The sequence below is a fragment of the Cherax quadricarinatus genome, unplaced genomic scaffold (genome assembly GCF_038502225.1).
Source record: "Cherax quadricarinatus isolate ZL_2023a unplaced genomic scaffold, ASM3850222v1 Contig677, whole genome shotgun sequence".
Taxonomy (NCBI): domain Eukaryota; kingdom Metazoa; phylum Arthropoda; class Malacostraca; order Decapoda; family Parastacidae; genus Cherax; species Cherax quadricarinatus.
Window position 1 is genome coordinate 97,167 of NW_027195703.1, and position 16,232 is coordinate 113,398.

General features: G+C 39.2%; 1 protein-coding gene across 2 annotated transcripts in view; it reads left to right on the forward strand.

The window, feature by feature from the left end:
- LOC128706365 (pachytene checkpoint protein 2 homolog) overlaps positions 1–15,383 on the forward strand; it is a 67,103-nt gene extending 51,720 nt beyond the window's left edge. For both annotated transcript variants that reach the window (XM_070080612.1, XM_070080613.1), the window contains 3 exons: positions 9,080–9,233; positions 11,298–11,410; positions 14,410–15,383. In XM_070080612.1, the coding sequence (XP_069936713.1) occupies positions 9,080–9,233; positions 11,298–11,410; positions 14,410–14,581 (439 nt within the window). In that variant the 3' untranslated portion in view covers positions 14,582–15,383. The remainder of the gene's footprint in view (positions 1–9,079; positions 9,234–11,297; positions 11,411–14,409) is intronic.
- Positions 15,384–16,232: the final 849 nt, after the last annotated feature.

Consider the following 16,232-nt stretch of genomic DNA (forward strand, 5'->3'; position numbering starts at 1 on the left):
ATAACATCTTGTAGGAGTGAGGAAGAGCCAGTTGTGAGTGTGGGGGAAGTTCGTGAGGCAGTAGGTAAAATGAAAGGGGGTAAGGCAGCCGGGATTGATGGGATAAAGATAGAAATGTTAAAAGCAGGTGGGGATATAGTTTTGGAGTGGTTGGTGCAATTATTTAATAAATGTATGGAAGAGGGTAAGGTACCTAGGGATTGGCAGAGAGCATGCATAGTTCCTTTGTATAAAGGCAAAGGGGATAAAAGAGAGTGCAAAAATTATAGGGGGATAAGTCTGTTGAGTGTACCTGGTAAAGTGTATGGTAGAGTTATAATTGAAAGAATTAAGAGTAAGACGGAGAATAGGATAGCAGATGAACAAGGAGGCTTTAGGAAAGGTAGGGGGTGTGTGGACCAGGTGTTTATAGTGAAACATATAAGTGAACAGTATTTAGATAAGGCTAAAGAGGTCTTTGTGGCATTTATGGATTTGGAAAAGGCGTATGACAGGGTGGATAGGGGGGCAATGTGGCAGATGTTGCAAGTGTATGGTGTAGGAGGTAGGTTACTGAAAGCAGTGAAGAGTTTTTACGAGGATAGTGAGGCTCAAGTTAGAGTATGTAGAAAAGAGGGAAATTTTTTCCCAGTAAAAGTAGGCCTTAGACAAGGATGTGTGATGTCACCGTGGTTGTTTAATATATTTATAGATGGGGTTGTAAGAGAAGTAAATGCGAGGGTCTTGGCAAGAGGCGTGGAGTTAAAAGATAAAGAATCACACACAGGGTGGGAGTTGTCACAGCTGCTCTTTGCTGATGACACTGTGCTCTTGGGAGATTCTGAAGAGAAGCTGCAGAGATTGGTGGATGAATTTGGTAGGGTGTGCAAAAGAAGAAAATTAAAGGTGAATACAGGAAAGAGTAAGGTTATGAGGATAACAAAAATATTAGGTGATGAAAGATTGAATATCAGATTGGAGGGAGAGAGTATGGAGGAGGTGAACGTATTCAGATATTTGGGAGTGGACGTGTCAGCGGATGGGTCTATGAAAGATGAGGTGAATCATAGAATTGATGAGGGAAAAAGAGTGAGTGGTGCACTTAGGAGTCTGTGGAGACAGAGAACTTTGTCCTTGGAGGCAAAGAGGGGAATGTATGAGAGTATAGTTTTACCAACGCTCTTATATGGGTGTGAAGCATGGGTGATGAATGTTGCAGCGAGGAGAAGGCTGGAGGCAGTGGAGATGTCATGTCTGAGGGCAATGTGTGGTGTGAATATAATGCAGAGAATTCGTAGTTTGGAAGTTAGGAGGAGGTGCGGGATTACCAAAACTGTTGTCCAGAGGGCTGAGGAAGGGTTGTTGAGGTGGTTCGGACATGTAGAGAGAATGGAGCGAAACAGAATAACTTCAAGAGTGTATCAGTCTGTAGTGGAAGGAAGGCGGGGTAGGGGTCGGCCTAGGAAGGGTTGGAGGGAGGGGGTAAAGGAGGTTTTGTGTGCGAGGGGCTTGGACTTCCAGCAGGCATGCGTGAGCGTGTTTGATAGGAGTGAATGGAGACAAATGGTTTTTAATACTTGACGTGCTGTTGGAGTGTGAGCAAAGTAACATTTATGAAGGGATTCAGGGAAACCGGCAGGCCGGACTTGAGTCCTGGAGATGGGAAGTACAGTGCCTGCACTCTGAAGGAGGGGTGTTAATGTTGCAGTTTAAAAACTGTAGTGTAAAGCACCCTTCTGGCAAGACAGTGATGGAGTGAATGATGGTGAAAGTTTTTCTTTTTCGGGCCACCCTGCCTTGGTGGGAATCGGCCAGTGTGATAATAAAAAATAAAATAATAAAAAAATTAACACCTTTCACAACATCAGCTTCCTTGATTTGTTCTTTCTTTGACAGGATAGAACCGATGGTCGACTTGTTTTTCCCATACATCCTGGCAAGCTCAACAAGTCTCACACCACTCTCGTACTTCTGTATCATTTCCTTCTTCACATCTATGGTGTTTCTGACTTTCTTTACCACAGGGGTACCACTAGCAAGTTTGTTTGGGCCCATGGCAGCTTATTTCACAGTCCCACAAGCACTAAACACAACGAAATAATCGTAAAATGTGTGAATGAGAGCGCAGGTTAATGTTCACTCAAGCATAAACAAAGCTAGACTGCTCACGGCGCCTGCGCGGGGACGCGGACAGAGCGGGCCCGTGGACATGTTCCATACCCGGCGGTCCGAAAATAGGGGCGCTTTTGATAATAGGGACACAGTTTGTCCGAAAAAATGGTCCTATTTTTGAAACGTTCGATATGTGATACGTTCGATTTTTGAGGTTCCACTGTAGATGGGGTTGTAAGAGAAGTGAATGCTCGGAGGTTGGCAAGAGGTGTGTGGGGTTAAAAGGTAAAGAATCTAACACAAAGTGGGAGTTGTCACAGTTGCTCTTTGCTGATGACACTGCTTTTGGGAGATTTTGAAGAGAAGTTGCAGAGGTTGGTGGATGAGCTAGGTAGGCTATGTAAAGGAAGAAAATTAAAAGTGAATATAGGAAAGGGTAAGGTGATGATAACAAAAACATTAGATAATGAAATATTGGATATCAGGTTGGAGGGAGAGAGTATGGAGGAGGTGAATGTATTCAGATATTTAGGAGTGGACGTGTCAGCAGGTGGGTCTATGAAAGATGAGGTGAATCATAAAATTGATGAGGGGAAAATGGTGAGTGGTGCACTTAGGAGTCTGTGGAGACAAAGAACTTTTTCCGTGGAAGCAAAGAGGGGAATGTATGAGAGTATAGTTATACCAACACTCTTATATGGGTGTGAAGCATGGGTGGTGAATATTGCAACAAGGAGAAGGCTGGAGGCAGTGCAGATCTCATGTCTGAGGGCAATGTGTGGTGTGAATATAATGCAGAGAATTCTTAGTTTGGAAATTAGGGGTAGGTGCGAGCTTACCAAAACTACTATCCAGAGGGCAAAGGAGGGGTTGTTGAGGTGGTTCGGACATGTAGAGAGGAAGGAACAAAATAGAATGACTCCGAGTGTATAAATCTGTAGTGGAGGGAAGGTGGGGTAGAGGTCGGCCTGGGAAAGGTTGGAGGAAGGGGATAAAGGAGGTCTTGTGTGCCTGGGGCTTGGACTTCCCGCAAGCATGCGTGAGCGTGTTAGATAAGAGCGAATGGAGACAAATGGTTTTTAGGACTCGACGTGCTGTTGGAGCGTGAGCAAAGTAACATATATGAAGGGATTCAGGGAAACCAGCAGGCCAGACTTGAGTCCTGGTGATGGGAGGTACAGTGCCTGCACTCTGAAGGAGGGATGTTAATGTTGCAATTTTATAAATGTAGTGTAAGCATGCCTCTGGCAAGACAGTGATAGAGTGAATGATGAAAGATTTTCTTTTTCAGGCCACCCTCCCTTGGTGGGAGATGGCCGCTGTGTTAATAAAAAAAAAGGTAATGTGTGTTCTGTACTATATGCATTTTTTCAGGCCTAGCTATATTGTTCACTTAACCCTTTGACTGTCGCAACCCCCAATCCTGAGGTGTCTCCTGGTCTCGCAAAATTTAAAAAAAAAAAATTATTTTTTCTTATGAAATGATAGAGAATCTTTTCCCGATTGTAATGACGCCAAAAAAACGAAATTTGATGGAAAACTGACGGAATTATGCTCTCGCGAAGTTAGCGACCGCAGCGCTGTTTACAAATCGGCGATTTCGCCCACTTTGAGCCCTATTTTCGGCTAATTCCATTGTTCCAGTCGCCCAAACTCATAGCTATTTCTTTAGAACTTCATTTTTTCTATTGATTGAGTACAAGAAACTGCCCATTTACCGATTTCAACTATCTAATAATGTGGTCAGAAATTTGCAATTTGGCCAATTTCACGAAAACTAAAAAATATGACAATTTCAAAATAAGGTCCAGAATGAACAATGCAGACATTCCTGGCTCTAAAATAACATTTTCTTTGCTCATCAGTCATGTCTCCAGGCCCCTCTGATATTACTCTTGCTTTCTATTTTGAATTTTTATTCAAACAAAAAATAGAAGACTTACTATTATGCAGACTACTGCAATACTGTAATAATTGTATAAATAACATCAACCCATTCATGACTGCATATTAGAATGGCTAGTTGGACATTTATTGGACAATGGCATCATTTGTTTACTTTTGAACATTGGCAAAAATCAAACATTTCCCCTACTTTGAGCTCCATTTCTAGGCTTTTGATACAGTTGACCATGACTTGCTCCACGTAAAATTGTCACACTATGGTATAAGAGGGCACTCCCTCAACTACCTCAAGTCTTACCTCAGCAACAGAAGCCAATATGTGTACGCAAATGGGGCAAACTCTTCTGCACAACCAATTACAGTTGGTGTCCCACAGGGAAGTGTCCTTGGCCCTCTTCTCTTTCTCCTATACATAAATGACCTTCCAAATGCTTCGCAATTACTCAAACCCACACTATTTGCAGATGACACTACATACGTCTTCTCTCACCCGAGCCCAGTCACGCTAGCCAATACTGTAAATACCGAATTACAGAAAATATCTACCTGGATGAGGACTAACAAACTTACACTAAACATTGACAAAACCTACTTCATTCAGTTTGGTAACAGAGCTACAGATGTCCCTCTTAACATAATGATAAATGGATCACCTATCACAAAACTAACAGAGGGAAAATTCTTAGGAATCCACCTTGATAATAGACTCAAATTTCATACACATATACATCAAATTTCTAAGAAAATTTCCAAGACTGTAGGCATACTATCGAAGATACGGTACTATGTTCCACAGTCAGCCCTCCTGGCCCTATATCACTCTCTTATTTACCCCTATCTCACCTATGGAATTTGTGCATGGGGCTCAACAACAATTAACCATCTCAGACCACTAATTACCCAACAAAAGGCTGCAGTTAGAATGATAACAAATTCTCACTACAGGCAGCACACTCCACCAATATTCAATACACTAAACCTACTCACCATACAAAACATCCATACTTATTACTGCACCTATTACATACATAGAACACTTAACTCTGATATTAACCCTCCCCTCAAACATCTCCTTGCCAACCTCAACAGAACACATGACCATAACACAAGGCACAGATCACTCTTTGATGTTCCTCGTGTCCATCTCACACTATGCAAAAACTCAATGCACATAAAAGGCCCTAAAATCTGGAATTCATTACCTGTAAATATAAAAGAAACACAACCTGTTTATAAATTCAAGTCTCTTCTCAAAGATTACTTACTCACCCAAAACCAAATAAATACTGAATAACTGAACATTATAAATTGTATATCTTAAATGTTTCTCACAATTATATCACATAAATGTTAAACCTAAAACCCAATCTAACTTTATTATTTTTTAAATACACTACCTAACAGAATCACTACCTAACTGAATGCAACCATATGACCTGTCTTTGTAATACTCACTTGTGCTTTATAGTTATCTGTTTACATTAATGTTTTATCACTGATTTCATCATTGCTTAGTAGCAGCGCTGTATAGTCCTTGTGGCTTAGCGCTTCTTTTTGATTATAATAATAATAATAATCATTGCTTAGTTAATCTTAAGTTAATTTTAAGCCAGCCCGTAATGCTATGCATAGTATAAGTGGCTTTGGCATACTGCTCTTATCTGTATTTTTTTTGTACCTCTGTATGTGTGCACAAATTGGAAATAAATAAAAAAAAAATAAATAAATAGTAAAATCAATCAAAATCACCTCTATTTCTATAATATGTTTTCCATTCTATCAAATGAGACCAAGAAAACGAGAATACAACCATAAATACTATACGAAAATAGACCACAAAGTCGGCATTTTAATTAAAAAAATCGGTCGGAGTTTTTTTTTTCTCATTATGCACTGCGTGCTCCAGGATTTTTTTTATATGGTGCACACTGATCACACAGACCCATTCTCTCACATGTGGGCCTACCAGCTTTCTCCTGCTTGATTTGAAACCGCTAGAATTTATGAGTATATATACGTCAAACACGGTACCTCATAAGACGTACATATACGGCCGCGACAGTCAAAGGGTTAATATATGATAGTTTAAACATGTTATCAGGCTTTTATATGCATCTGAAAGTGAAAAATGGCTATGATTCACTTTACAGTGATTTTCAGTTTACAACAGTAGCTGTGAATCTAACCTGCTGTATAAGCAGGGCCCTCGTGTATTCTTAATTACCTGTTAATTCATCATTGTTATCATATAATTGATTTTCTTCTAATCATCCTCATATAATTATTTTTCTAATACAGTGGTAATAGCACACTAAATGCGTGCTAAAGGGATAACCGGCAAAGTAGGCAGATGGATCTTCAACTTTCTAACCAATCGCACACAAAGAGTAGTGGTAAACAGAGTTAAGTCAGATGCTGCCATAGTGAAGAGCTCTGTCCTACAAGGCACAGTACTCACACCTATCCTGTTTCTTATTCTCATATCAGACATAGACAGAGATGTAAACCACAGCACTATCATCTTTTGCAGACGATACTAGGATCTGCATGAGAGTGTCATCCATTGAGGACACGGCAAAGCTCCAAGAAGATATAAACCAAGTTTTCCAATGGGCAACAGAGAACAGTATGATGTTCAATAAAGACAAATTCCAACTACTCCGTTATGGAAAACTGGAGGAAATAATAACTAGAACTGAGTATACTACAAACTCCAATCACACAATAGAGTGGAAAAGTAATGTGAAGGACCTGGGTGTGGTAATGTCTGAAGACCTCACCTTCAAGGACCACAACAATGCCACTATCACATCTGCTAGGAAACTGATAGGATGGATAATGAGAACATTCAAGACAAGAGATGCTAAGCCAATGATGATCTTTTTTAAATTTACACTTATTCTTTCTAGGCTGGAATACTGCTGTACAATAACATCCTCATTCAAGGGAGGTGAAATTGCAGAGCTAGAGAATGTACAGAGAACCTTTACTGCACGTATAAGTTCCATCAAACACCTTAACTACTGGGAGTGCCTGGAAGCACTTGACTTGTACTCACTAGAGCGCAGACGAGAGAGATATATCATAATCTACACCTGGAAGATTCTGGAGGGACTGGTCACTAATATGCACACAGCAATCACTCCATACAAAAGCAAAAGACTTGGCAGGCAATGAAACATACCCCCTGTGAAAAGTAGGGGCGTCACTGGTACACTAAGAGAAAACACAATAAGTGTCTGGGGCCCAAGACTGTTCAACAGCCTCCCACCAGCAATAAGGAGCATTACGGGAGGACCCCTGGTTGTCTTCAAGAGGGAGCTGGACAGATACCTAAAGACGGTGCCGGATCAGCCGGGCTGTGGTTCTTACGTTGGATTGTGTGAGGCCAGCAGTAACAGCCTCGTTGATCAGGCCCTGATCCACCGGGAGGCCTGGTTGTGGACCGGGCCGCGGGGGCGTTAATCCCCGGAATGCCCTGCACGTAGACTCCAGGTGGTACCTTGACTTACGAGTTTAATTTGTTCCGTGACCAAGCTCGTAATTCAGTTTGCTCATTTATCAAATAATTTTTCTTCGTTGAAATTAATTGAAATGCCATTAATCCATTCCAGCCCCCAAAAAACCACCCCAATTTTTTTTGGAGAAATACTTCAATATATCGCTAATATCAACTCTATGGTATATTTATCTATCAGAATTGATCCAATATGATATAATAAACACTACAGTGGAACCTCAAAAATCGAACTGCTGCCAACACAACCAATTATGTAAGTGTATTTTTGTAAGTGCTTTTATAAGTGTATTTTTGAGGGTCTGAAATGGACTAATCTAATTTACATTATTCCTGATGGGAATAAATTCATTCGGTAAAGGCACTCGAACAGCCTTCTGGGCCGAAGAAAGTTCGATATTTGAGGTTCCACTGTATAAGTAACATAGAAACATGAGATATACTCTAGAATGAATAAAATAGGCCATAATATGGCAAGTGTCCAGGACCAGTCTGAGCATATAAAATCATTATTGCTCTTTCCTATAACATGTTCTTTGATCCTGGGTAAGAGAAAATGGAATTTTTGAGAGGCTAACTGCACTAGATCACTAGTTTCATAAGGAAAACACTGAAACACAAGCAATTTTCTCAGAAAAAAATTGACTTATTTCATGAAGCCCACCCTTTATTATTGAAGTAAATGCAATAATATTGACAGGAATCATAAAAAAATGATTGTTCATGTGGAATATTGGAAATGTTCCAAATATTTTGGGATTTGTGTGGGAGTAAAGGGCAAGATATTTTGCAAATGTCAAAAATTTAGCAACTTTATATTTTTGTAGTACATATAACTAAAGATACATGTAATTACATGATTACCTCCAATGAGAACATTGCACTAGCATTGTTTTATAAGTACCAAGTCCCAAAACCACCTTTCATTTTGCCATTTAGGCCAGGGTTCTTGCCGAATGTCATTTTCAGTAATTGGACATGATTACCTCCAATGAGAACATTTTTTTTTTTTTTTTTTTTTTTTTTTTTGCAAAATAACTGCTCATAACTCGAATTTGGCTCGCAACTCAAAACAAAAAATTGACCGAGCAATGGCTCGTAACTCAGAAAACTCCTAAGTTGGGGCAATCATAAGTCAAGGTACCACTGTATTTCTTCCCATTAGTGTGTATTCATCAGAAGCAAGGTATGCAAGGCTTACCCTATAAAATTCTTCCCTTCAAAATTCAAATACAGTAAAACCTTGATATTTTGGACCTCTGTTGGTATCGTCTAATTTTGATAGTATTAGAATCAGCATGAAAAGCAAGCATTGATGTTAATACTGGCAAAAAAAAAAAAATTATATTGTCCCATCTCTAATTGTTAGTATCATGACAAAATTATCTCTGTATCTACAACAATTTTATTTATTGATTTTTGTTTGTTAATATTTTATTAAGTTTTCATTTTTATTGTACTTTTATTTTTTCTGTACAAAACCAACTTTTCTGTCATCTTTTAGAAAATATAACCTTTACCCTTTGGAGTTTAAGATTTATCTGATAATTTTTCCTTATATCCTAGGTACCCAAATGTCCTCATTGTTACGACATCCAATATTTCTGGTACACTTGACTTGGCTTTTGTGGACCGTGCAGACATAAAGCAGTATGTAGGGCTTCCCTCTCAAGCTGCTATTTATCAAATCTACTATTCCTGTATTGCTGAATTGAGACGGGTGAGCTGCTCTTTGTTAATTTTTTATTTGATATTATGTGCCACTTTTAAAATTTACAAAAGTTAAAAAAGGCTAAAAGTTAAGAAACACTTTAGTGGTATGTGTTGCTCTATAAGCATCTGGTTTACCTACTCTTCTGTGAAAAATATGTAGCTCATAAGTCTTTGAAGTTCATAACTAGGTATTACAACCCAGGAGTCCCAAAGGCCTGTTATCCTGGGTGTAAAGGGAGCAAAATAAACACAGCAGAAAAACTTTTGACTTATATTATCCTTCACCAATTTAGAACAGAAGTATGTATACTATATACACTATGTACAACAATAAGTATATAAGTGCACTCCACGGTAAGCAAGGCAGAATAGAAGCCACTAGAGACCAGACCATGCTTCAACCAGCTCTAGAATGGGAATGACAAGGGCAGACGGGTGAGTGGTACCCACATCACCTCTGCGATTGCCAAAACCATCTCATTGGCTGGAACCTTTGTACTGTTTGAACGATGGGGCCCCATCGTCAACCCTTAGCCCCTGGTTCGCTGGTTGGGGGAGATAGCCTGTAAATGAGGGTGTGTACATACTCCGAGTAAAGGTTACGTACTCTTTGCATGCCACACTAGGCCTGGCACATACATACATCTTGCTGATCAGCTTGTATGTATGTGTGCAGAAGTTATGGCATACTCAAGTTTCCCAACATGCATCATCTTAGACCTTTAAATAACTCTGGTCTGGCATGACTATAACACCTACACATAATCTTGACCCACAGTGTGTTATGGGAAGCAGTAGTGGAGCATGATTGTCTCGTATCATATCTTGCACGTTAAAAAGATGGCTATACAGTGGACCCCGGTTAACGATATTTTTTCATTCCAGAAGTATGTTCAGGTGCCAGTACTGACTGAATTTGTTCCCATAAGGAATATTGTGAAGTAAATTAGTCCATTTCAGACCCCCAAACATACACGTACAAACGCACTTACATAATGGTCGCATTGGGAGGTGATCGTTATGCGGGGGTCCACTGTATATATAATGACGTAGGTAGCAGTGATACAAGGTACTGAGAGTAACAAACAATTTAGGTAATAAAAGATTGGAGGGAGGGAACATGGAAGAAGTGAATATGTTCAGATATTTGGTATTGGACTTGTTGGCAGACAGGTCTGTTTAAGATGAGGTGAACCATAGAATTAAGAGAAGAAAGGAAGGGTGGTTTATTGAGGCATCTGTGGAGACAAAAAAAAGTTAACCATAGAGGCAGAAAGGGGAATGTATCAGAGTATAGTGGTACCAACATTTGTGTGTGTGTGAAGCATGAGTTTTAAATGCTGCAGTGAGGAGGAGGCTGGAGGCAGTGGTGATGTCATCCTGAGGGCAGTGTGTGGTGTGAATATCATGCAGAGAATTTGTAGTTTAGGAATTAGGAGGAGGTTCAGGGTTACTAAAGGTATCATTCAGAGGGCTGAGTAGGGGTTACTGAAGTGGTTTGGACATTCAGAGAGAATGGAGCAAAATAGGAAGACTGAATTATTATTATTATTATAATCAAAAAGAAGCGCTAAGCCACAAGGACTATACAGCTAGGAAGACTGAAAGGTGGGGTAGGGGTCATCCTAGGATAAGTGAGAGGGAGGAGGTTTTGTATGTAAGGGGCCTGAACATCAAACAGGCATGTGTGAGCATATTAATATTGAGTAAAAACAAGCAGTTTTTATGATTTGACGTGCTAGTGGAGTATCTGTGAGGTAACACTTACGAAGGGATTCAGGGAAAACCAGTTAGCTGGACTCGAGTCCTGGAGGTGGGAACTACAGTGCTTGCATTCTGGAGGAGGGGTGGGGATATTGCAGTTTGGAGGGGCATCTGAGCTCTAATGTCATTGCACTACTGGCAAGACAACAATAGTGATTGGCAGTGATGGTGTTTCTTCTCTTTCAGGTCACCTACCTCGGTAGTGTGATTATGATTATCATTTATCGTAGTTGCTTCCATGCTTGATTGACTAGCTTGTAAAATTAATTGCTTAAACTTAATTTTTATTATAAAACTATTATTTCAGATTGGCATCATTCTAGACAGTGAGCTGCTCTTCACTCTGCAAGACCTTCAGTGTACAAACATGATCCTCAAGGAAGTAACCAAGTTATCACTGTTATTATGGGAGATAGCTGGGTCAGTACTTGCTTTTTATCTCAGAAATCTTTTCTTTAATTTATGAGCCTCAGTATGTTTGTTTTTCTATCAAGTAAATTTGATATTGTATTTAAAGTCTAGCCACATTCTTCAATGTACATTTCTTGTTTTTATCAGGTGGTAAATCAAAGATTCTAAATATAAAGAGTGAGAGGGAGGAGTGAAAGAGGTTTTGAGTGATAGGGTATTGCAACCCCTGAATGGGTCACAATGTATATTACTGTTCATATAATTTTATATTGCTTATATATATTTGCGATAATAGCTAAATCGTAAATACAGTGGACCCCCGGTTTACGATATTTCATTCCAGAAGTATGTTCAGGTGCCAGTACTGACCGAATTTGTTCCCATAAGGAATATTGTGAATTAGATTAGTCCATTTCAGACCCCCAAGCATACACATACAAACGCACTTACATAAATAAACTTACATAATTGGGAGCTGATCGTAAACCGGGGGTCCACTGTATATTGCTTTATATTATTATTTGACTTAGTTATATTATTAGGTAGGATGTAACATTTATATATTATTCAGTGCTCATAGTTCGAGCGTTAAGTAGCTGACAACATTGTCAACTACTGTGTTTTCTCTCTGCTCGTTACGCTGCCGGCTTCTCTGTGTTGCTGGGCAGCAGCAATCCACGGAGAGTCACGTGATCAGGGGGGGTGATCACACCTCACCTAGAGTAGTCTGCCTGGGCTGCGCTTGCTATGGTCTGTTTGACATGCTTCTAGCAAGAGGTCCCTCTACTCTTCTCCCTTGTTGGAAGATTGTCTCTTTCACTTTCTTATTGTTGGTTCTGTGTAACTCTGTTCACAGAACATAGTCTAGACTTAGTGATTTTCGACGTTGTACTGAAGTTGTGTGTCGCATGGACACTCGGAGAAACTCAGGTCCTGAGCTGTAGCTTCTGACCTAATTTGTACTGGTATCTGTGCACTGTCACAGTCGGGGATTTTCTAATGCTGAACTTAGATTCAGTAGTATGGGAGTTTTGTGACTTTTGTGGAGGATCTGCAGATGGTCCCTACGTAGTGTTGTTATATTATCTCCTTGTTCTTGATTCTGTGTCGCTTTTGCTTGTTATATTGCTGTTTGGCTTATCAGAGAGCGCAGGTTAGTGTTCACTCAAGCATAAACAAAGCTAGACTGCTCACAGCGCCTGCGCGGGGACGCGGACAGAGTGGGCCCGCGGACATATCCCGTACCCGGCAGTCCGAAAATAGAGGCACGTTTGATAATAGGGACACAGTTTGTCCGAAAAAATGGTCCTATTTTCAAAATGTTCGATATGTGAAACATTGGATTTTTGAGGTTCCACTGTACTAGTACGTCAAAAACCCTGGTGCGTAAGCCGTACTAGTACGTCCGAAACCCTGAAAGGGTTAAGGTGGGTGACATAATCTTTTCCCTCTGCCTGGCTACCACACCTCCATAGTATATAAACATAAAATGTTTAAATACTATGTAACATGTTTCTTGTATAATTTTGAAGAAAATATCATAGATGGATTAATGAAAATGTCTATATTAATGCAAAATAAGACATTTAATGTGCCCAAGAGTGATTATTATTAACCCTTTGACTGTTTTCGACGTATAAATACGTCTTACGAGCCAATGTTTCTGACGTATATATACTCAATAATTCTAGCGGCTTCAAATCAAGCGGGAGAAAGCTGGTAGGCCCACATGTGAGAGAATGGGTCTGTGTGGTCAGTGTGTACCACATAAAAAAAATCCTGCAGCACACATTGCATAATGAGAAAAAAAAACCTGATCGCTTTTTTGGAATAAAACGCCGACTTTGAGGTGTATTTTCGTATAGTATTTATCGTTGTATTCGCGTTTTCATGGTCTTAGGTGATAAAATGGTAAACTTATTACAGAAATAGAGATGATTTTCATTACGTTGACGATGAAAACGACCTTGAAACTGAGCTCAAAGTAGCGGAAATGTTCGATTTTTACCAATGTTCAGGAGTAAATAAATCACACCACACGTCCAATACACGTTAACTGGGGAGTCTAATATTCTTTCACTAGTGCACTGATATTATTTATACAATTTTTACAATAATGCAGTAGTCTGCATAACAGTAAATTTTGTATTTTTTTGTATGAATAAAAAATCAAAATAGAAAGCAATAATAATATAAGAGGGGCCTAGAGATGTGACTAATGAACAGAGCATATGTTATTTTAGTGCCACGAATGTCTACCTTGTTTATTCTGGACCCTATTTTGAAATTGGCATCTTTTTTAGTTTGCGTGAAATTGGCCAAATTGCCAATTTCTGACCACCATATTGGGTAGTCCAAATTAGTAAATGGGAGGTTTCTTGTACTCAGCTGATAGATAAAATGGAGTTCTAAAGAAATAGCTATGAGTTTGGTCAACTGGAACAATGGAATTGGCTGAAAATAGGGCTCAAAGTCGGCGAAATCGCCGATACGCATATGTCGCCGAGACCGCTAAATTCGCGGGAGCATAATTCCATGAGTTTTCGACCAAATTTCGAACTTTTGGTGTCATTACCATCGGGAAAAGATTCTCTATCATTTCATAAGAAAATTTTTTTTTTTTTTTTAAAAATTGAGCGACAATGACAGTTTCAGAGAGGGGCCTGAAACAGTCAAAGGGTTAAATAATAGATGTATGTGCTCATGGAGAATGTAAACAAACTGGGTGGCGCACTCCACATTTGAAAGACTGCTCGCCATATAGAAAGTTTTGGTCATAATTTGAAATCACCGTATTAGCGGAACGCCGCAAGGCGAAACACCGTAAAGCAGGGCCCTACTGTACAGGAGAAGGGCTTACTAGTCTCTTGCTCCCAGCATTTTAGTTGCCTCCTACGACGTGCATGGCTTGCTCACTGGGCAGGACTGTAGTACCTCCTGAGTGGTTGCTGTCTACCAACCTACTACCTTGATTTGCCAAAGTATTATTATTGTTTTTTCCTTTTCAGACAAAGTGTGGGTTTTAGTGGACGCACACTGCGGAAGATCCCCTTTCTTGCACATGCTCTTCATGCTGACTCACCTGTGGTCTCATCACCCAGATTCCTAAGTGCTATGCAGATGGCTGTTTTAAAACAGAAAGAAGATAAATTACAAATATCTGTACCTGATAGTTGTTAGAATTTTTTAGTTCTTATAGGATATATTTTATATATAATCAAGATATGATACTTGGGACCTGACGATCTGTTGGAGTGTGAGCAGGGTAATATTTAGTGAAGGGATTCAGGGAAACCGGTTATTTTCATATAGTCGGACTTGAGTCCTGGAAATGGGAAGTACAATGCCTGCACTTTAAAGGAGGGGTTTGGGATATTGGCAGTTTGGAGGGATATGTTGTGTATCTTTATACGTATATGCTTCTGAGCTGTTGTATTCTGAGCACCTCTGCAAAAGCAGTGATAATGTGTGAGTGAGGTGAAAGTGTTGAATGATGATAAAAGTATTTTCTTTTTGGGGATTTTCTTTCTTTTTTGGGTCACCCTGCCTCGGTGGGAGACGACCGACTTGTTGAAAAAAAAAAAAAAAAAAAATCAAGATAATGGTAACAACATAAGAATTTATAATTATTTAGATTCTCTCTTTTATGTATATACTGTGTAATGTATTTTGTAATTTATACACAAGAATCCATTTATATCACATAACAATTATGTATACTCTTTAGGTTTTTCATTCTTTTTGGGTCACCCTGCCTAGGTGGGAAATGGCCAATATGTTAAAACAAAAATTATTATATATTTATGTTGTATAGTATTGATTAACTTTTTCTTATTTATTTGTAATTGTAATAGTGGCCAGGTGTCTTTAGTATGTTTTGCATTTTCATTCAACTGTCAAAATAACTAATTTTTTATTTGATTTCACACACACACTCTGACTATGGAAGTTTCTTTTTATGTGACATTAAACTGTGAATAGCTGTATGCTTCTTATTCAACCAAAATTTCAATTATAATCCTCATATGTTTATTGAGTATACCAGGAAAAGTGTACGGTAGGGTTATAATTGAAAGAATTAGAGGTAAAGACAAAATGTAGGATTGCGGATGAGCAAGGTTTCAGCGTGGGTAGGGGATGTGTAGATCAAGTGTTTACATTGAAGCATATATGTGAACAGTATTTAGATAAAGGTAGGGAAGTTTTTATTGCATTTATGGATTTAGAAAAGGCATATGATAGAGTGGATAGGGGAGCAATGTGGCAGATGTTGCAAGTATATGGAATAGGTAGTAAGTTACTAAATGCTGTAAAGAGTTTTTATGAGGATAGTGAGGCTCAGGTTAGGGTGTGTAGAAGAGAGGGAGACTACTTCCCGGTAAAAGTAGGTCTTAGACAGGGATGTGTAATGTCACCATGGTTGTTTAATATATTTATAGATGGGGTTGTAAAAGAAGTAAATGCTAGGGTGTTCGGGAGAGGGGTGGAATTAAATTATGGGGAATCAAATTCAAAATGGGAATTAACACAGTTACTTTTTGCTGATGATACTGTGCTTATGGGAGATTCTAAAGAAAAATTGCAAAGGTTAGTGGATGAGTTTGGGAATGTGTGTAAAGGTAGAAAGTTGAAAGTGAAAAATAGAAAAGAGTAAGGTGATAAGGGTATCAAATGATTTAGATAAAGAAAAATTGGATATCAAATTGGGGAGGAGGAGTATGGAAGAAGTGAATGTTTTCAGATACTTGGGAGTTGACGTGTCGGCGGATGGATTTATGAAGGATGAGGTTAATCATAGAAATGATGAGGGAAAAAAGGTGAGTGGTGCATT